Below are 22740 nucleotides of genomic sequence, written 5' to 3'. Positions count from 1 at the left end.
AGTGCCCTGGAGTCTCCCACTTCCAGATGCTAGTTCTGTCTGGTAACTACAGCAGTTCACTGCAGAAAGTTCAGCTGGAATCTGCTTAAGTCCAGGGTGAGGTTATTCACCAACAATGACCTATGGTCCAGATTTGAGTAGCTACATCCTTGATACTCTACACTGGTTCCCAAGCACATGTCCGATTTCTCACTCAAGCCTTCTCACTTTTATTCTTACAAAGGTTTTTCTGTTTCTGAGCAAATGACCACCTTGTGCTCCTAACCCACCTGCTCAACAGCTGGGCTGCATTCAGCAAGGAGCCAGTGCTGGCTCTATCCCAGGAAGCCTCTGGCTTGGCCTCTGGTGCAAGAAGGAAGCCACAGTGATGTTAGTGCTATCTTGAGGGCACGCTGGGAACTGACCCCACAGAGGGCCCTGAAGGAGCAGGGAAGGGCTCTGACTTTGACAGAAAGAAGCAGGAAGCCTTCTCTCTCATGGCATCCTCTGTAAGCCTTGAGAATCAAGTAATGCCAGGGTGCAGTTCCTTTTAAACTGCCCACTTCTCCAGCTTCACTTGGGCATTTGGAACTGCCAGGCTGCAGTTACAAAGCTGCCTTGTTCCACTGCCCACCAAAGGAGCACTGCTGGGCTTTAGCTGCCACAGCATGTCTGTGGGGAAGGAACTTCTCTGGCACCAGCTCTTTGGGCTCCTTTGACAACAAGACTGGAGAACAGCTAAATATATTGAAAGAAATTTCTCCCCAAAATCTTGCATTCTTTACTCTTGACAGCTTCCTTTCAATGCCTTAGGCATACGTAAGTGATGTAAACTAAATCATGCTTATTAGTAACACTATTCAACACATGAAAAAAGTGATCAAGTATGGAGGTCAGTTTGTTGTAATTCCCAAGTTCTTAAGATGATTTAGGCAGCTCCTAATAAAAGGTTCTCAAAAAATCAGACAAGGAATTATTGGAAAATAGATTAAAGGAATGTTGACTACTGTTGTCATCGTATCTAAAATGTTATCCAGCCAAGAAGCAGGAACAGTATCATGCAATTTAAGTAACAAAACCACACAAACAGAAACAGCAAACAGTTAAGAAAAAATGTATCACAAAACTCAAACACCTCTGAATAGAAGGTGCATGAAAAGAAAGCAACTTCTGAATAATTCAGTAGTATTGAAAGCACTGATGTTCTCGTGTTCAAATCTCTCAGTTAACAAATGCTCAGGTACTCTGCTGGACAGTGTAATGAACAGCTCTTACACCACCTTAAATATGGCAGTGTATTATACACAATCTGTGTTAAGACAATGTGTGCACTTACAAATTTATGTGATTTATCAGTATTATGGGATAAATAGCTGCAACCCAGTAAGGAGTTGTAACTTAAAGTATCTCCCAGCTCATTTATTTACCAGCCTCTTTTGCAGGCTCATCATGTACTGCCACCTGTGCAGCTGTGTAAGTGGATCTAACCAAGTCAGAAGGTAAAGGAGCTAAGGTGAATAAAGGTGTTTGAACCTGCTACCTTCCACACAAGAGACTGTGACATGACATTTCAGCATGCTACAAATTCTCTCCTACATCTCCTGAGCTGTAAAGGAGGGCATGGGGAAAAACGTGATTCAAGACCTTTTAATACATGTAGAGCTCTTGGGTACAAAGTAAGAACAGATTTAAAATTCTCATTTTTCATCAAATTAACTTCATACATTTTACTGGTGTGACAAGTCTAGCGGGCAGAACAAACAGATAATTCTAGAACATGCACTATGTAAGCATTTCACAGGTTGATAATGTGACAACTCTGACTGCTCACTGCTGCTCAGCAATGGCACTTCAGTGTCCTCGTGCATGCTTCCCACGAAACCAGTCATGTCACTTTCCATGAATCCACGCTTGTTAAGCTTGTGTAATTTGATCTTGCAGATGATTTCAGCACAAGTACTAAATGTGTTCTTAACATGCTTCTGAAACAATTTCAAATCATGACTGCCCCCAGATAGGTATTACACACTCCCAGAAAGCAGTTAGGTCTGATGGCTGAGCAGGGAGTGGGAGCTCAGCTTTCAGATTGGTTATGCTTGGGAACACACAGGCCTTTTCAGTGACTGTGGCTTTTTGCATGCAAATGTAAATTTTGTACATAAAAGTCTATTCAGCCCAGCAATCTCCACTTGCATGGAGCTGCCAAGGCACGCCCAATGAAAACAAGTGTATGAGCATGCATTTCCTGTCCATCCCATGCCTCAGCCCCTTTTTACTCACACTGACTCTGGGGGTCAGAACAGAGCTTGTTCTGGATGCTAGGAACTGTGAATGGAAAGGGTGCAGGAAGAGTTTTACTCATAACAAAATGTTAAATTTAACAAAGCTAATTAATCTGAAATAAAAGGATTAATTCCATAAGAGGAGTTTCAGTTGCCTGTGGATCCAGAAGTACCATGTAGCTTTCCTCTGTGCAGAACTCTCAGAGTCTGCCCAGCCCTCACAAATCTGTGTTCAGGCTAGATTTAACACACAGTATAAATCTGTTATGTCTCAGCAACAGTCTGTGTTCAGTAACACAGCCTGCAGCATGTTCATGTTTATACATCTAGGATTGAAAGTCATAAAGAAAAAGGAATTTATAATTGTTCCATGAAAATGAAGTCCATACTTTCAGAGATTTTAGGTCTGGCTGTTACTGCATTATTAGAATATTCTTGGTACTATCAAGAAGAATTACTAATGGCTTTGTCCTGTGCTGTCTGATTAACTACACTCCACTCCTTGCAAAAACTGATTGGGTTTTTGTTTGACACTCTCAAATTCAATGTAAGGACTTGCAGCAAAAGCTGATTTATCACATAAAGCCTGTTTGGGCACTTATTAGCTGCATGTCTCCAGTTTCTGAAGAACAGAAGCTGAATGTTGTATAAATCTTGAAAGTGCTCCTATTTAAGAGGATTTCATTAGCTAGTGGAGGTAGTTAATCATGGTAACAGCTGGTCCTAAGACACCGAGAACAGGACTGATCTTCCAGAGCTCTGACTTGCTTTCATTCATTCCGTGAGCAGCTGCAGAGGTTTGAGCTGTGCCCATTCCCAGCTCACAGAACACCAGTGGAAGGATAACAAGCTCTGTAAGCTGAGGTTTCTCTTTACACTGCAATGGTTGAATGGCACGTGTGGATTTCTTTACCTGTCTTCTGTCTGCCGTGGGGAGAGTGGAGCAGTAACATTTTAGAGAAAGGCTTGCAGCTGGACACTCAGATTTCAGGCCCTGCATCAGTTCCTTGAACTCTCTGTAACTTTAAGGAACCCTCTACAAGCACTGAGGCCTTAGGCAAGTTTACAGAAAAGATGAAGTACCTTCAGTAACACAAAGCCAGGCTTTGAAGCACTTTGAAATCTCTGTGTAATGGAGATCACTGAGCAAGGCACATGTGAAGAAATGGCTGAGTGGGAAATGGGAAGGTTTCAAAACTGGCAACCTTTTGGTTGTCTCCTCATCACGTAAACAACCCTGCTGCTGTTTGTAGCAATCCTTCTAAACAGTGCTACCTACCTCTGCAGAAACTTCTTGAAAACCCGTCTGTAGGCGTAGCCAGCTCTTCTGACTCGAATGTTTTCTTTCAGACCCAAGTATTCCACTTGATGTTTTACCCTGGGGACAAAAACAATGCAAGGCTTAAAACCCATTGGATTTCAGCATACTTGCGGATTGAGGCATTTTTAAACATCTGAATCATGTTTAACTGTTGATTGCTAAAATTCATGCACAGGTAAATGAATCTAATTTTGCACATTACCCTGCACACTGCATGGTAGGAAAGATATCCCAGGCAGGTAGACTACAGCACTGAAATATATGTAGCAAGTTAACCTTAGCATTTTTTCCTAGTTTAACTTCCCATCTCCAAAATAATTTGTGTATAAATTTCTTAGGTAATAATAAAATCCATAAAAGGCCAAGTAACTATTACTGATACAATTACACAGCTGGTATCCAAGGGATTGGGAAATTATTTTGTGTTCTCTTCTGAAGGTTTTTCTTATGCTTTACATAGCTCAAACAGCAACACACTAACATTTTTTTCCTCCTAGTTATGGAGAGAAGACCAAATGTGATGGCTGGAAAAAGCCCCTGATGCCAAACCTTCACTACACAAAGAACCAGAAAGAAGAAAGCCAGGTCAGCAAACTGATGAAAAGCTAGAATTCCTCCTAATTTTACCATACTGCAAAGGCAGGATTCGAGGATAGGCACAAGACTGGCTGAAGCCAGTAATGGATGACTCATCCACTGCACATTTGAAATTACAAACAAAGGCTGAGCTGGTACCAGTCCCACAGAAAGTGTTAATGGCTGTGGAGAAACTCTGCTGCACATGGGAACTGAAGCATCATTATCCCCACACCAGCAGAGCTGCCTCACACCAAGCACTTCCAGCCAGGTTCTAATCAGGGAACAAGTATGTGCCCATGAAATGCTAAGCAGAAAACCAGCTAAACAAAAAAAGCTTTTGCACTTTTTCCTCCTTCTAGGCCCATGACACATTTATGATTTTATGTTTCTTCTTACATATCCTGCTAGTCTACTGCTTAATGTTTGGGAATTTGATTTGAAGAATTTCAGTTGCTGATTTCCTTTGCATTTTCCTAATTTTCTCATCTAAGTCATATGCTGAAAGAAGCAAGGGCAGTTTTTCCCTCTGTTGCTATTCTTCTACAGAGCAAAGTATAAAAGCTTTAGCTTTCAGTCTAAGCTATAACAGTTTTTAAGATTTTAGTCCTGCAAATGTAACAAACAGTATATAAAAGACTGTTTACACATAATTTTTAAAAAGTGAGCCTGCAATAAGCCATTTAATGTTGTTTTGCTTACTATTTCTCTGATTTTACAGAAGGTTTTTCAAAACCTGAAACTCTCCGTTAATTCAATGTTATTTCTCTAGCTATTTTGCAAAGTTAAATTTGAATATAAAATGTACTGCCCTTTTTTTTTTGTTGAGACTTTTTTTCAAATGACTCATAGTATGAAGGGAAAAATCTTTTGAAATCCCTTGCTACAAATGACAAAATCTCTTCAATTAGTTCTTCTTTTTGAAGATCCCTTTTGAGAGGTATTTTACTAAATGATGAGTGATATTGCTCTTTTAGCTTAAAATAAAGACTACTACACATTTTAATCTTGCTGTGTTCAAGGAATCAAGTATATTTTATACCCACTCCAAGAATTCTGGTACAGTACAAAGTTGGTGGACAAAAAGACATTTTCCTGTTTATAGCTTTCCCTCCTGTTCACATCTGGAATAATGCACTGGAGCAACAGGAGTACTACTCCCATTTTCTTACTGTCTTGCCAGTATCAGAGTCCAGCAACAGAGAATTTGAGACATTTTTCTGTTTTTTTCCCTTCCTTTCTGAGAAAAGACACACTGAAAATCTCCCTTCAGGCAGCAACCTCAAGCAGATCAGGGTCTGGGAATTCAGCTAATGCAGCAGTTTTGAATACAAGTCCAAGTGGCTGTGCCAGGACCTGAACAAAAACACATTTCAAGAACACCCCAATTTCTGGACTAACTAAGGTATTATACAAGCTTTAGATATTACACAAGCCTATGTTTCAGTGCTAAATATTCTGAAGTTTTTCAACAGCAGCAGGAAGGTGGAGTTCCATGGCTTCTGTGAGCATGAAGTAAGAGCAGCTTTGTGAAAAGGTTTTTCCTTTTTCAGTTACATTTTCACGGTCTAGTAAACCTGCTACAAATAAGCAAATTGCTACTCCCATGGCACTGACTGAGGCAGCCTGTGTATGATGCAGCATTGTGTGACCACACAAAAAAATAAACAAACAAAAAAAAATTAAATCCACCAATCAGCAAAGTATTACAGTATTAAAGAACATCAACTCAATGATGTTCTTTATTTCCCTCAAATCTTTTTCACAGTAAATTTGAGAAACAACAATATTAAGCCTAAATTTGAATTGCCACATGCATATAAATTTCTCTTCCCCAGACCTGTCACTAAGTGCCCCAGTGAAGTCCTAGTACAATAGGTGGGCAATCAGAGATTGAAACTGAAGAATGGTGGGATGTTTAAACAGGGATGAAGGATTACCATTGTAAGCAGCACTTCCATTTCTGTCTTGAGCTTGACAGTATGCAATCCTTTGTATTTCACTTGGCAAATACAGCAGCTACTGGTAACACACCATCCTCACTATAGGAAAACAAGAAGAAATCTTGCCCATTTTTGCTCCTAAAGGGGTTTCCTGAAAGCTGTCCTTTTCTCAGGACTAGGACTGTATTTTTTTCACTGGTTTCCTAGCAACATCTTCCACAATAACAGGCCTGTTTCCCAATATGCAAATGATTGATTTTAAAAGCCCCTCAATTTTTAACTATAAGTTCTATAAATACTTTTCCCAGGATCACTTAGTCTCCTCCTCTAGTCCCCAGTGTGAGTAGAAAATGAAGTGCTGCACAGTAGGATTTTCAGGGTGGAAAAGCTAAAGAGGGTCTACATTTACTGCCAAGCCCTCACTGAGACTTTGGAGTGCAGTCCCAACAGCTTCTGTAAGTGCTCTTCATCTGCATGTGACTGTGATGGTCTGCTGGAAAGGCTGGAAGGGAATTATGCTGGGGTTGTCCAAGAATGCTTTTTACCAGGCTTAGCAAGCTGTTTCACCATGATAAAAATAACCACTTGCTTTATCAGCAATTTTACCATTTTCAGAAGTACTTGGTATATAGTAATGAATGCTACCTACAGCAGGGCCCCACACAGCTTACACATCCCACTGAGCACCTACCCACTGCAAAAAGAGCAGCATCTCTCCCAGAGAAGAGGAAGGTGTTACCAGCACTATGTAGTTAAAGATGCCTTAAAACAGATGTGATAAACCAAAGAGATCATTTAGACCTTTATTTAATGTCTATATAATCACCTGATATGACATTCCAGTCAATTCTTTTTAAAGAGCTGGCTAATTAAATGTAAGCAAAACAGGAACCTTCTCCACTGTTGGTTATAGACACTTTTTGGCAGGTTTGATACATAAAAGCAGATATAGATCTCCTACTGGCTTTCTAGCTTCTTAAAAGAAGCTATTTTCAAAGCATAAAGCTAAAGTTAGGAGTGATCATAATACATTTGGTAGGCACATTCTACATGGAAAACTGAGTCTTTAATACACTGGTTGTGTTACTCATGCAAATGCTGGTTATTCATAACTGGCAGGAGAAAAGGCAAGAGCTGCACACACTAAGTGCTGATTTAGACCATGTGACCAGCACTTATCTTCAGAGTTTAGGAGAGGTCATGCCAGACTTCACTTCTGATGGTTTAGAGAGTGTAGTTCTGTTTGTAGGCTGTACAATTACAAACAATGAATTTTTGTGGCTTCTTCTGACCACTAGCACTGCCTCTCCTCACCCACTCTGTGCTCCATACCTGCTCTCCTCCCAGTCCCGAGACTTCTTGGTCTCATTGGGTTTGATGCAGCGGATGTAGTGGGGTGTGCACTTCATCAGGGTGCCAACAAGGTCATTGGCTTGTTTCTGTAAAACACAGGAAACAACAGGATCTGAGCTGAACAGGGTAAATCCTGAGGGAATCCTACAATTACCAACCAGCTGCTGATGACTCCATTGGCTAGCTACAGGTGCCTTTGGTCTTTCTCCAACAACCAAAGTGTCTTGGGATAACCTGCACCTCATAATAAACTTACCAGTAAATAGAAGGCACCATTATCCCCAGCTATGCAATACATTTAAACTTCTATATAAAAATACAGAGCAAACGCATCAAGTGAACCTGTCAGGGTGAAGTGTGAGAAAAGAGCTTGGTAAAATATTGATTTGCAAGTCATGTGTAATTTGAGTGTGTATCCTACAATCAGTCTCCATACAGACCCTGGCCTTGTAGCACCTCCTGCCTTACGCAGGCACTCTGTGGTCAGTAGAGAGTGCTGCTGACTGGCTGGGTGCTGGGTCAGGCATTTCTGCACTGCAGAGACCCTTATCTGCAGTTAGCTGTAGGACATGAGAGGCTGAGTGAGGTGGCTCAGTCATTATGCAGATGCAAGAACCATCAGTTGCTCCTTCTGAAAATCCACTGCTACAGGATGCAGCTGAATACATCTAATGAACACTGATGCTGGGCAGAACAACTGTAACAATGCTGAAACAATGCATCACTTTGCCATGAAGATACTCCTAATATCTATCTTTAAAAATATCAGGACAGTAAAAAAACCCCACTTTTTAAAATTCATTTAGCTATTCATACACAAACACACAACCACATATACACACACCAACACTGCAAAAGGAGACATACTTTGATTTTGCTGCCTGCAGTGGTAGGACGGCCCTTCTTGTCCACTTGAAGATTTTCAGGAAACAGAGCCTTTATAAAAGGCCTAGGAAAGAATTTATAAAATAGGGTTGGCATAAAAAGATAATTCTAGGCAGGCATGTCAAGGAATATGCTGTAAAAGTTGATAGTTGAGCAGAATATAAATAGCTATTTCTATTACTCTTGAGTTATATCAAATCTATTTTAAGATTAGTACTTTCCATGAGCCTCATTCTTCACAGAGACCCCTTGCTATTTTAGTGAGCATTGAAAGCCACGACACCAGACATCTAGAAGACTTGAAGAAATGCACACTTCTTTAAAAATAAGCATCAATTAATTAAAATACATCACCAAAAAAAAGTTACTTTGTCAAAACAGTGCCTGTTCTGAGAGGTGCCCGAGCACTGATGGCCTTGCTTGAGGCCAAAACAGAGGCTGCCATTACAGCATTTGATTGTGACAGTGCTCCCTTGGTCCAATCTGTGGCATGAAGGTCAGGGTAATGCAGTGCTGCTGCTGTCCTGCAGCACTGGGCATTGCACTGGTACACAAAGGAGGTCAGCAGGCACAAAGCAGAGAAGTGTGGCCCTCTGTGCCCTCCAAACCACCACGGCATTCCTGCTCCAAGCAAGGTTTGCTTACGTACAAATCACTGCTCTGCATGAGTTCAATCAAGTCCATGAAAAGAACATCCCGATTTCTCTCGCAGAATCCATCCATATCATAAGATACCTGGGCCAAGGTGGAAATTGATTGTTTGTGGTAAGTTGAGAACCCAATAATTAAAGAAAATTTAAATTCTGTCCTCATCAGTTGCTGTTCTGTACTTTTTGGTTAGTCTGGTAAAACTTAGATCCTACAGTGAGCACTAAATTCTAGCATGTATAATTAAACTTTTTCACAACAAACACAGGAGTTTCATCCTTACATATAAATTCCATTTAAAGTCAAATTTAAAAACACTTATGGAACTAGTGAATGGAACATGACAAGTGAATTTAATACTGAATTTTACTAAGAAAAGGTTTTGTGTAGTAAGGATTCACTGTTATTAACTGCAGAAAACAATGAATACTCTGAGAAACAAATCCAAACAATACAGATCTGCACATTATATTCCCAGTTTTATTGGCATATCATCACCTAAACATCATGCTTATATCTGAATTCTTTAAATTTACTGCTACTGTAATAAACAAATGAGATTACAATGAATGAAAGTCATGGGGCACTCATTTATTACATTAAAAGTTCTGGTTCTGAGAGCAGCAAGGCTCAGACTCCTCTCTCCAGCAAGGGCCATTTGTGAAGGCATTTCTGGCCTAAGCTCCCTGCACTGTGAAGGGACACTGTCTCCTGGGAGAATGTGGCTCTGTAAAACCAAGCCAGCCCTCTGCAGGGCTTCCCCCTTCCTCTCATTACTGTTCTCCTTCTCAGAAACACATTACAGAGAGCTCAGTGAGGATTTTCCACGTTACCTTTCCAGCATAATGATGGATGATGAAACCCTGGTTCCAGCTGTTGAAATGTTCATGAGTGCCAATCTGCATCTGCAGTTTCTGCAGCAGTGTCTGGTCAGCCCCCTCTCCCACGGCATGCATTGTGGCACACACATCATCCAAAATGCTCATAATCCCAGGGGGGTTCTAATGTGGTGGGGAACAAGAACAGCAGCTCAAGGGAGGGGGAAAAAAATTATGATGCCAGTTGGTTGCCCCAGACAGAAAGTTGTCTTTGCTACAAAAACACTAGAGCACAGTCAGGAAAGATTTCCCTCCAATCAGCTGAGATTAACTTTTACACCACTATGCAAACAGTTCAAGGAGAGATGACACTTCATGGGATAGCAGTAGGAAATGATGGAGGAAACAGTGATTACTGTTGAAAAAAAACAAATTAACAAAAACATAAAAACACTCAACAGCTGCTTAAAGTTTCTTTCCTCACTCCACCAAAAAGTAAACCCATGTCTGAGGAAATACTTAAATGGACATGCTGTAGTTTGACAGACTTAGAGCTAAATATCTGAGATTGGGAGGGAAATCTTATTCTCTTGCTAATCATCCTCATACTGACGGAAAATGGGCAAAATCTGATGAGCATTTAAGCACAAGCCACTCCAGTCTTTCAAAACTGTTCTGGCCTACATGAGGATAAAGAACTACCTGAGAAACACCCTACTTCTGGCCTAAAGCACAACTCAACATTTGTTGTCATCCCAAAACAGAACATAAAGGCTTGAAACTACAGAACAGTCTGTGCAGCAAAACCACTGAATTTCCTTTATCTACAATACTGTCTCTTCACTTGTTTCTGCTTGATTTGCAACAGCACCTTGAAGGAAAGGAGGTGCTGTAGCTTCCCCAAACTGAATTACATCTCCCAGGGACACAAAGAGCATTATCTGATGTACAGTATGTCAGTAAAGTCATGATACATTTTGGTGGATACAAACTTTTTCCCATTATATTGTCCTTTTAGTCACATGTCAATCATGCTATGGTATAGTTCTTTTTGGATGGAATCTTACATGACATATCTTAGGGCTCCCATAAGACATCTTATGTAAGACTTATATATAGACTTAGTATGACTCAGTAACTGAACAACAGTATTTGCATTTTCCTATGAACCTTCTTTAGAGAAAAAGCAGCTGCCCAAATATTTAAGAGAAAAAAAAAATCTTGTTTTCTCCACCTGTTTGTTCTAAATACTTACCACTTTGTTCTCTATAAGGTCACACACTATTTTGTTGTTGAAGTACTCGATTGGTGTCCATCTAATTCCTTCTTGTACATATTCTTCCTGTTAAGTAAAAAGAAACAGATGCAAACATTCTTTTGCACTGTAGATGTAGCACTAGATTTACAACACACTGCACAGACACCAACTCTGCACTACTCATGTTCAGGAAGACTTGCCAAATGTATGACTGGGTGGAGGTGGGAGAAATGACCCTACTGATAGTTAAATCCAGCTCTCTGCTGCCTAAAAGATGAATTGGAATCCTACTCTGTTCTCCCCACACATTCCTTTGTCATTCACAGCCCTTCCGTGGTTACTGACAACAGCAGGAAGATTTCAACTGCATTTATTGTCAAAGCACTTAGCAAATAGTAACAAAATTACTTTTACAGTATCTTGACAGGGCACCTAAGTATCCACATCCTGATCTATTTTAAAAATACAGATTGTGACAGGGACATGGAGGATCAGATCCCCCAGACAACAGATTTAGAAACGTACATGAAATGAAGATGCAGCTTTTTTTTTCTGTATGCAATTACTGTATCTAAAAAGATACCTAAAGAAAGACTGGGGAAAAATCCATATTAAAATTCGATTAAATTGACCCAGTCAGTTGCACATACAAGGGCTCAGTAGACACTCTGCAGGTCCCTTGTGCACCCAGTGCCATGACTGGTTACTTTCCCACAAAGGCAATTGTGTCTGGGCATTCCTGAAAACTCTGTCCCAAAGCTGGTGCCAGCCCTGAGCTCACCCTGCACACAGGGCTCCTGTCTCAGCTGCATCCTGTCTGCCCTCCCAGGCAGAAGCAAAAAAAGGGAGATTTGGCAGTAAGACTGTGAGCAGAGAACTGAAAATACTTCCACAAGTATCTTTGTATTTCTCTGATCTATTTCATTCTTACATATACACACATATACATATATAAAAATATATATATTCAAAAAATAGAAAAGCTGTGGAGGATTTGAAGGAAAGCATGCCCAGTGAAATGTGTGTCATGCTCAAGGAAAGCCCAGGGATGGAGCCAGGCTGCAGCTTTCCATCCCTGCCCATGAGTCAGACTGCAGCACGCCTGGGCACAGTCATGAGACTGCAGCAGCACACCGTGGGGTGGACTGGCTTTGCACCACCCCAGCAGAGAACAAATGCCTGCAGCTGATGTGCTTTACAGTTTTAGGGTCAGCCAACAACAAAGGCTGTTTTCTTTCCCTTTGTCTTGCTAGGGACAAGGTAGATCTACTGTTGCAGATGACGACACCTCAATTCTGCCACCAGCTGAAAAAGGAATAGCTTATTTGTGAATTCCAAAATAATTAAAAAAAAAAAAAGTCTGGTTACCTGCTCTGCCTTCAGTGTCAATTCAATAAAAATCTGCTGCAGTTTTTCATTTACAAAGTTGATGCAGAACTGTTCAAAACCATTTTTCTGTAGAAAAGGAAGCGATGTAAAAATTAGTCCCCTGCCTTATATACAATAATTTTTAGTTCTTATGCTGGCAATAAGCTTCAAAGCAACACTGTCAGTGACAGATGGGTTGCTGACTTTATAGACATTTTGTGGAATTTCAGATCTTCCTTTTAAGATCAATGACTTCATTTCTTTGAAGTTTCTTCAATACCTCATGTTTATTAAGTGAGACATTACCAGTGAGATCTCAATGTCCAGGAAGATGGATTGGGATTTTTTTTTTTGCTTTTATTCTGGCCATAGGATCTGTGATTTTTTTTTCAGGTTTAAATTTTTTCCCCTCTAAATTACAAAAATGCTCTCCTAGGTCAGACCTGCTCAAACCCCAAATATTCCATTGTCATACCTGAAATATTTCAAAGCCATAAATATCAAGGACACCAATGTTATATTCTTCATGGTCCTTCTCCATAGCCTTATTAATAGACTAACAAAACAGAAACAAAACATAAAACAAAGTGTAGTTTATACAATTAAAATACACCAATATTCTTAAATACTTATAATAAAAATCCTTTTAAAATAATATATTTGAATTCAATACAAATATACAGAAAATGTTGTTTTTCTTTCACTTTTTAATAAAGTGCTACAAGCAGTTAGGAAATGAACAGTACATGTTATCCTGTTTTCCAGGTCAGTGAGCCTTTGGATCTACTATCTACAAAAATCTTTCCTTTTCACTGTAATTAGCTCAGTTAAATAAAAGGAGCCAACAGAAAAAGAACAGCTTTTAAGTCTGCTCTTTGATGAATTTTGCTGAGGGACACTGAGTCTCTTCACCTTGCTCTGCATCCCCTCCTGTGCAGGTCAGTGCTGGTACAGGCACAGTGGGATGGATGACAGGGCTGCTGTGAGGAGGGAGCTCTGGGTCACTGCAGCTCCCTCCTGGAGCAGATCCCTGCTGCACCAGGAGCATCCAGGGCTCCCAGCCTCCAGCCCAGCGTCTGACTCTGAACAAGAGAGCATTTTAGCATGGAGAATGGAATCTGGCCCCTGGCTCCAGTGCCAAATCCTGCTGCTGAAGGGGCTCTTTGCAGGGAGGTGGGATCAGAGAGCAGGGGGGTACAAGCAGCTAATTCTGCCCTGCTGAGAAGGAGGAATCCCACTCAGAGAAGTAGGGATTCTGACAGGAGGGAGATCAGGACCCCTAATGGGACAGTCACAGCAGGAACCTGCAAGCACAGCTCATGTCAGAGGCAGTGTCCTGTGTTTGGTATCCATGGCCACACTCCCACTGCACTGGGCAGGCCTGGGCAAAGCAATGACAGGCAAGAAAAGGCCTGCAAGGAACATTCCTAGGGCTCTTGAACTTGTTTGGATACTTCAGTAGAATCAAGCAAATCCAACTTACATCCACCAAGTAATCAAAAACACGGGAATGAAGGGCCTTGGCCAGGGCATCCCTGGTGTAGCAGGCTTGTTCCACATTCAGGGTGACATTAATGGACTCAGATTTGCCTCCCCACTTGCTGTCCATCTGTCTGCTGGTCAGTTTTTCCTTCAGGCGGTCCTGGTTAATTCCCAGGAGAAAAGCAGGGAAAGCTAAAACTGCAAGAAAGATCAGGCTTGCTGGATTATTTACAGACTAAACACAGAACAAAGAAAAAATTAATTTTATCTTAAATAACAGTAAAACTCATGGAGTGTGCAGCTTAAAAAGGAAAAGAGGAACAATTTATGTCTTAAAAATTTCTCTATGCTCCTCAAGGGGCATAGAGACTCAGAGCATTTTCAATTCTTTACTTACATGGATTTCAATTAAGATAAATGACCTTGAAGTAAAATAGTCAGCTATTTCTGTACCTTCAGTCCTTCAAACATGTAAGCTGCCACAGGACATGGTTTTGAACTGTGTGGTTCAAACAAATCACTCTTGGAGGAGATGGAAATAAAATGTAGAGCTCACACATGAAATAAAATTGACACCATTGAAAATTCTTTGTAAAAACATGAAATGTTTAAAATGTAATAAAAAGTAGGCTGTTTCCTAATATCCTTTCTCTTTCTTCTTATAAGTTAGGACATTGCAAAAAGTTTTCAATTACCTTGCCTTTTATTTTTCAATTCCTTATTCTGTAAGTACTTTGCCAATTCTGTTTCCCCTTATTTAAAAGGAAAGCACAAGAATACATCTGTGCCATAAGCAGCCCAGGGTCTGGTATCCTCTGCACTCTCAGCACATGGTGCAGATGTTACTGCAGGTGTCACACACCTTAGGGAGTGGAAAAACACAAGGGCCTTGAAAGCAAATGGAAACAGCTCCTGAGGAAAACTCCTGGAAACTTTCTCCACTAAACCACATGATCCTCTGACAGTGCTTCCTCCATGTTCCACTGGTTTCAGATCTACTTTACTGGTGTGAGGAGGATGTAAAGTAATCACTAAGGTGGCAGCCACTTGCACTTTATGCATCTGTAATGTCACAGCATGACTTCACTAAACCCTTTAGTACATTATTACAAAAGTATTTTCAAAATTGGAAATAACCACCAGCTTTCTAAAATATGATTTATTACCACCAGCAAACGATTAAATTTACTCTGAGGTACCAGGAACCACACAAAGTTGAGTCACTGGCAACATCTCTGGCAATTCAGAGAACTCAGGATGAAGAGCACATGAAAAGGTCAATCACTGTATGCTTTACCTTGGGAAAGAATGCAGGCAAGTACAGACCACCAGATATGCTCACATATACTGTTAAGATGCCAGGAAAAATGCTTAACCAAAACTACTGGTAAGAATTGATGAAGACAGTCTAATGGCAAGGAGCACCATGCAGAGCCCAGAAACTCCCCCTGCCCAGGGCTAATGATTTACTGTAAGGGAAGAGTAGCTGGCCAGCACTTGATACAACTTCACATTCCTGAGATGCCTGACTGTTTTCCCTAGTTAGGGACCATAAAGTTACAGTCTGGAAATTATTATAAAGCAGGATATGCATGTAATTGAAAAAATGATCCTCAAAGAGTCATCAGTAGCATTCAGTGGAAGAGTTTTAAATGCACTCTGTGAAGGAAAGCTGAAAAGACCTGGCTCACCTCCTGGGCTTCCAGGAAGTGAAAAACAACCCTTTCAATACAATGCAAGTGTAAAGAGGGAGAGTTAAATTCTTTTCTCCTTCCAAGAGAGAAGTACTATTATTTGCCTTGATTTGTAGCATGGAAGATTTCCAGCAAAGAAGAACTTTTTTCATCTATTAATATAATCAAAAACTAGAGTAGACAGCATACTACTGGCAGTTTTAAAGATGTACTTGTCTAAAGGTCTGTCAAGAATGGTCTGTACAGATTTGATGCTGACTCAGAGTGGAGTTTTTGGTGTCCCAAAGAATGGCTTGGCATGTTTTTCTGCAATTGGCTGTATAACAACAAGAATGCTATTGACCAAATCCTTAAACTTTTTATTGTTTCAGGCTTACACAAAGCAGGACTGACCAGTGGTGGTTCCTTGTGCTTTATCTTTTGTGGCTGTGCAGGCTATGAATGCTTTACTATTTGGCTGGTTAGGACAAAGAGTAAACTGGGGGGAAGACTAATGGGGAAGAGAAATGAGACCAACTTTCATCTTCATAATGTAGAAATGATGTGCTAGATGTGGCTATTTCTTCCCTGGATTCTCTAAAATCAGTACACTTATGTGTAAGTTTGATATTCCTTCTACTTTCTAATTTCTTCCCATGTATTATTCATACACAATTTATGCATTTGTATCCCAGGGAGGAGGAGAAACATGGTGGACATGGCTCATCACAAAATACATTCACTTCTAATGATTTATTTTCAATTAATGTCTTTGCCATTTGTTATTTTGATGCAACTCACTCTGTATCCATCTTGTATGGCTTTCAGATATCTTGATCTGATTGAAAGATTTAACACTGTGATTGAAACTGAAGTACAGTAGCTCATTTGGAACCAAAAGGCATAAAAATACAATGCCACAAAATGTTTTTCTTTGGCTTCACTTCTTAATTTGAGAGACTAGGAAGGTTAAAAATTAGTAATTTTTACTTCCCAGTTTCATAAAACAAATAGCAGGAGAATGCTAATAGAGTTGAGCGTGAAGCTGACTGCACAAGATAAGTAAGTTATGAAATAAAGTATCTTAAAGTAAACAAATGCAATTTTCCTAAACATAAGACCCATTGTGAACCAAGAATTAAGAGAGCACACAGGTATGTGTAAATACTGTTATGTGTGTTGTGCTTATCCACTCTGTCCTTAAACTATGCAAGTAGCATAAATCCACCTTAGATGCAAGGTGTAAATCACAACAAAACCATTTCAAACTCCAAGTCCACTGACAGTCCAACACCTTGCTGCTGTGAGCCCAGCTGCTACAGGACAGAGCACGTGCTGAGGGACACAGGGACAGGGCACTGTGGGAAAGGGAATTGTAAAGAAATAGTTACTCAGCAGGCGTAGCTAACAATGAGGTATCAGTTGAGGAATGTGAGACACTGAACACAACTGTAGAATGTAAAGCCTGCATTTCAGTTCAGCTCTGAATCTCTCTTTACAGGACACATGCACACACCTGTATGGATGCCTGGGCCCAGGGACACCACAGCTGGGAGCTGCTCTCACAGCACAGGAGGCCACACAAACCACATAATAAACAGAGGTTTATGAATGTGTGCTGATGCACTGAAAGAAGCAGAGTTCAAGCCCTTCTTACAGTGTCTATTACTTCACACTCAAAGGCTGGAACAGGATTTCTCAAATTCAAAACCACACTCTGTTTAAGTCAGTGGCCTTTTACAAGACAAAAGAGGGGCCCTCAGCACCTGGTTTTGGCAGAGACTCTCAACTGGCAGCCTGACATTCTAAGAAATTCTGCTCTGTTTGGATAAGCAGCTCTAAATTGCAGTTCACCTTCTGCCATCTGGGCTGCAGCCCACTGCTGCTCCTGTAACAGGTTCCAGAGGTACTTACACTCCTCGCTCTCCACTCCTGCATAGTTGCCAACTTCTTTGAAGCTGATGTTTCCCAAGTGCAATATTCCTGCCACTATCTGCAGTACCAATGCCTGCTCCTCTGCAAAGATCCCAATCACACTCATTGCGTGCTGGGACGAAAAACAAACAAATTTGCATCAGTTGAAGAGACTTGTCTTAGAAATCCTTTTAAAATGTTGGTGTTAAAAAATAGAGTTATTCAAAGCAATTCAGATTCCTAACACAATCAAATGTCATTAAAGCTGAAATTTCAAAGGGCACCAGATGTTCTACTTCAGCATTTCTGTACTTTTTTAAATTAAATACAAAAGCATCTACACTTTTTAGAACATGCATTAACAAAATAAGTTCCAGAAAAAATAAACACCTGCTTTAAAGCGTCACACTAAAATGAAATAGTTTCACTGCAAACTGGGAAACAACAAACATAAGAGACAATGATTTTATTCCTTCTACACTTAACCCAAGACTAAGAACTGTGAAGCTGTACTTAATAACTCTACATCACAGCCCAGTGTCTGGCTTAGGCTGTGAATCTCAGCCACTTACTAGAAAATCCCCAGCACCCCAGGGGTTTGGAGTTCCGAGCACAGGACAACTTACAGAATGTCTTCTCAACAAACTGTTTTTCTAAAATATCAAATAAGCTCCAATACAACAGTAACAATTATTTTATAGGCCTTTAAATGTGCTACATACATAGATGTGTTAATGCATCAACTTTAAATAGTAAATTCCTAAGAACAGGACACCAGCAGTTGGCAGGTCACACAATGAACTGGCAGCAGCTCTGGATAAAGATCCCTGATCTGTGTTTTCACACTCCCTTTCTCCAGCTTTTCAGCTGTACTGTTTTAAATAAGCATGGAAGGTCAGCCAGCACTGGTAATTCAGCTAAAACAGAGCACTCTTATAATTTTCTTCTAATGCAAGTTCCTCGTTGTGTTTGCATTTTCACATTTCTCATACTACAGGTTACTTGTACAAGTTCAATTTCATTAAATTTGCACCCTTCTGAAAAAGAACAAACTGAAAATCACAACACCTTTCTACAAAACCTGTCTTCAGGGTTAACATACCCCCTCCTCAAGGCAAAATACAACTAGAGTAAGCTGTATCTACATTAATTTCTCATTCCCACATTAGTAGAGCAACATTTTTGCTAAAAATGAAGAGTAAAATGAACACACAAATCACAGTAAAGAACTCACCAGCGTTTCTTGGAAATCTGATTTGTCATTGATGTCATCCACTTTGTAGGACCCAGAGAGACTCAGATAGTAATAGTAGTCCATACTGGTAATGCCAAGGCTGCTTTTTTGTTCTGAGGAAGCCCCTTCAATTAGCTGCAGAAAAAAAACCCCCAAATTAGGGATCACCCAACAATCTCCAGCAGAGATGAGCAGGTCAGAAACAGGTGACTGAGCCTGGAATTACTGGGAGAGATAAGGCTGGTGCTGTGCCAGGGATGTATTCTTCCCACCTTCTGGTAATTGGTTAACCCAAAAGACCAGGTTCTCAATTCCACTGCCACAAATGGTTTAGTTCTAACTTCAAAACTAATAACTAGCTAATATTGTGACTACCTTGAATGCCTTCCATTATCTTTAACTCATTAAGAAAAGACAAAATGGGTTTTCCATCCAGAATGTGTTCCCTAAATCCTTAGCAGGGATGTGTTTTCCACACTTGCTGCAAGGCAGGCACAGCTGGGAGCACATTCAGAAAGCATCACCTGTGGCTCTCTGGGAGGACAAGCACCCTCCACACCCCTCAGACCTGTGCCAAGGCCCTGCAGCCACGCACAGACATGGCTGCAGCAGGGAGGAACAAACCTCAAAACAGAGCTGTCAAAACCCCACAGTCTCTTAACCCTTGTGTCAAACAACCTCTCCAGGCCACAGGAAAAGCAGCAGGACAGGGCAAATTGTACATAAACCTCAGAAAAGGAGAACACACAGCTCCTGGAGCAATTCCAGCACCAACTCAGCTTTCCCCCCTGGCAATGGCACTTCAACTATATGTGAAGCTGGCTACAGTCACTTACAAAGCTCTGGCTTGGCCCTAGTTTTGTACAGATTGATCAGCAGCACTCCAGCAGGTGAGGACCATGCACATCAAAGACCACTGAAGGCCAGCAAAATCTTTTTAAACACAAAAACTCGGGATACTTGGACAGCTCAACAAAGCATTATCATAAATGTCTCAGAAAAATAAACTGAGAATCAAATTTCTCTTTCATGGGAAGTACAGGCCAATACAGATTTATATAAACTGGCCTCTCTCTCTAAATATATAGGCCAGTTTAAATAGAAAACTGCTGAAAAGTTCTCCTTTTCTATTATATTCTCCTAGATTTTTCCATATGGGAACTCACAATGAGTTTCCAAGCAAGGCTTTGAAATACTGCAGTATTCTGAAAGGCAGCCAGGCAGGTCTGTGGCAGATGGTGTCTCACCATGCTACTGAGCTTCCCAGCAGAGACCAGGTTACCTCTGCAGCGTGCACTCAAATCTCTGCTTTGAGAACAACCACTCAATCAAAAGGAGAAACAGGTCCTAGATACTTTACATAACTCAAAAAGGACTTAGACACTTCTGACCTGGTAAAAAATGTGAAAACTCCTCTCTCCAGGATTCCTCATTACAACTCGAGATTTTTCCAGTAGGAAGTTGGAGATTTTCCCTCCATCTGGTTCTCCACCTGGGCTAAACTGTATTTCAAAGTATTTCCCCTGCAATAAATAATTCAAGCTGTTAAATGATTAGTGAATGCAAATTCAAAATTGTGCACTTGTACTGTATTCCAAGCAAGGTTACAAGGTTATTTCATCTTTATAGATACCTCAAGGTACAACCTAAGCTTACACCCTTGAACCAACACATCTTTTCTTCATTTTTACAGGTCAACATCAACCCATCCCATGTTAATGCAAATGTAGAGAGGAAATTAAATCAGTGGCTTCTCTTCACTGCTGAGACTCTTGCTCATTATAAAGGAAACAAGGAGGCTCATCTAAACAGCAGGTCAGCTCAACAGACTCACAACCAACAGCAAACTGTTCTGCCTGGAAGCAAAGCTCTCTTGCTTTCAGGGTGACATTAACTGCATTAACACTCATCTTAGCCAAGGAACACAGCTCAAATTTTTAAAGCCTATGAGTAACTTTTTCAAATGGAACCTCTGGTGTGCAATTTAGTGAGCAGTCACTTCATGAGATTATCTTGACCCTTCTGGAATGACAAAAACTGTACCCAGTACATACAGAGGAATGCAGGAAAAAAAAACCTATACAGAAGCCTCTGACCTCAACTGCGGTTTAAAACACACTTTCTATCTTTTTCTCTTATTCAGATTTACCTCATCTGTAGTAAATTTCCATTATACCCCTGAATCCTCCCTCTGTAACACACAAGCTGGGAGAGTAAAGTCATCTCAAAGGGAGAGGGACTTACAAATCTGCTGGAGTTGTTGTTCCGTACAGTTTTTGCATTCCCAAAGGCCTCCAGCAAAGGGTTGGATTGTAGAATAATATCTTTAACATGCTAAAATTTTAGGAAATTAAAGAAATGCAAATTTAGAAATAGACATTTTTAAAGTTCTTACAGATTTTCTACAAAAAAACCACATGACATATAAATTATATATTAAAAAGGCAAGAAATCCTGCATCTGTAAAAAATTCTCTCAATCATGTAACAAATAGAATCCAACAATTTTTCTTCCAGAGCTTTTAGTTCCTATTTTTGAGGAAAATCTTACAGAATTAAACAAAATGCCTGAGGCTAAAACCTGGTTCTTCTGTGCATTGTTCTGCCAATCAACACAGCCAATAAACTGATCTGTTTTTTCCATCATCTTCATTTCAAACCACACTTACACATGAGCATTTAATTTTTTGGGGGGGGGGGGGGGGGGGGGTCTGGAACCACAATCAGTGAAGTCAGAGTAGCACGAAATTTAGGAATCTGCCAGTGCTTCAGCAATCTGTTTTGGGATCTCTGAAAATGCTATCCAGTTGTCTCAGAAAGCAAAGTAATGTGTTACTATTGTCTCTTTATCTGGTCCTGGGAGCTTAAAACATGGAGAAGACATCAACTTTGGAAAAAAGCCAATGCAGGCTGTTGTGAAAAGAAGATGGAATTTTATTTCAAAAGAAATGCTCAAGGCAACCTGTCAACCTCATCAACTCTAACTCTGTAATTATGAAGAGATTTTTAAAATTTTGTACAAAAAGATGGACTCTTTGAAACAAAATATTTACTATATAAAATATATTTATTGCAAAAATAACACAACGCACTCTCTCTGGATCATTCTCTTGGTTACTGAGTTATTCTCTGCAATGGTCCCAATGTCACTGTTGTGCAAAACTACACAGAAAGAACACACTCAATGTCAGAGACTGCAATAAAACAAGAATTACAGCAAGCACTCAACAGGAATGGACTGGAAAAAGCAGCCACTACCCACCAGTGCCCGTCAGTGAAGGACTGACACTGTTATGTCATTAAGGGAATTTTTATGGCTATTTCACTCAATTAGCCTTAGTTCATAGGTAGAACAGACATCAACAGGAGAGTTATTAACAAAAGCAACTATTTGTTCTTTCAGGCAGCTTTCACACACCCTAATTGTGCCTAGGTAACCTCATAAAACAAGATGCTTTTGCTGTGCCTCTTTGATGTATACACACAAATCAGAAATTTAAAGGAAGCAACAGAAACCCAAAAAGCAGGTCAGTTTTCAATAAAATGCCAAGACAGGAGGAAAAACCACACATCTACTGAAAGGACTGATTGTTCTTATACTGGTTTAGAGCAATTAAAGTACCTCTTGTTACTTAACTAAAAATAACAAAACAAAACCAAAATCCAAACCCATCCATCTTGCAGATGCAGTTCAGCATAGGGGCTACAGCACCTGGAGCAGAGCTGACTCTGGCCCTGGGGCCCACGTGCTTCTGGCTGCTCATCCCCAAGATCCCAGGTCAAAAGAGCCTCTTACCTGCCAGTGTCTGCCCCAACACCCTCTGTCATTCCACCTCTCAAGGGAATCTTTAGACTAAGCTTATGCTTCAGAATTACTGTGTATCAACTCACCTGGACTTTAGGACCCCCTCCTGAAATTTTGGAGATATAACTCATGATATATTTAGCAGCTACAGTCTTTCCAGCACCACTTTCCCCACTATAGAAAAAGAAACACAAAAATGTAG

At 40.4% G+C, this 22740-nt stretch overlaps 1 protein-coding gene across 2 annotated transcripts in view; it reads right to left on the bottom strand.

Annotated features, from left to right (window-relative positions):
* MYO1E (myosin IE) overlaps positions 1 to 22740 on the bottom strand; it is a 76059-nt gene that overhangs the window by 12894 nt on the left and 40425 nt on the right. For both annotated transcript variants that reach the window (XM_059858229.1, XM_059858228.1), the window contains 14 exons: positions 22625 to 22712; positions 20979 to 21068; positions 20126 to 20257; positions 18735 to 18869; positions 17501 to 17633; positions 13915 to 14111; positions 12907 to 12987; positions 12432 to 12518; positions 11061 to 11147; positions 9821 to 9988; positions 8989 to 9074; positions 8322 to 8403; positions 7434 to 7540; positions 3541 to 3639 (listed from right to left, as the gene is read on the bottom strand). In XM_059858229.1, the coding sequence (XP_059714212.1) occupies positions 3541 to 3639; positions 7434 to 7540; positions 8322 to 8403; positions 8989 to 9074; positions 9821 to 9988; positions 11061 to 11147; positions 12432 to 12518; positions 12907 to 12987; positions 13915 to 14111; positions 17501 to 17633; positions 18735 to 18869; positions 20126 to 20257; positions 20979 to 21068; positions 22625 to 22712 (1572 nt within the window). The remainder of the gene's footprint in view (positions 1 to 3540; positions 3640 to 7433; positions 7541 to 8321; positions 8404 to 8988; positions 9075 to 9820; positions 9989 to 11060; positions 11148 to 12431; positions 12519 to 12906; positions 12988 to 13914; positions 14112 to 17500; positions 17634 to 18734; positions 18870 to 20125; positions 20258 to 20978; positions 21069 to 22624; positions 22713 to 22740) is intronic.

Source organism: Haemorhous mexicanus, chromosome 13 (assembly GCF_027477595.1).
Source record: "Haemorhous mexicanus isolate bHaeMex1 chromosome 13, bHaeMex1.pri, whole genome shotgun sequence".
NCBI classification, from domain to species: Eukaryota; Metazoa; Chordata; class Aves; order Passeriformes; family Fringillidae; genus Haemorhous; species Haemorhous mexicanus.
Note: the sequence above shows the minus strand (reverse complement) of the source record. Positions and strands in the feature narration are given on the sequence as shown.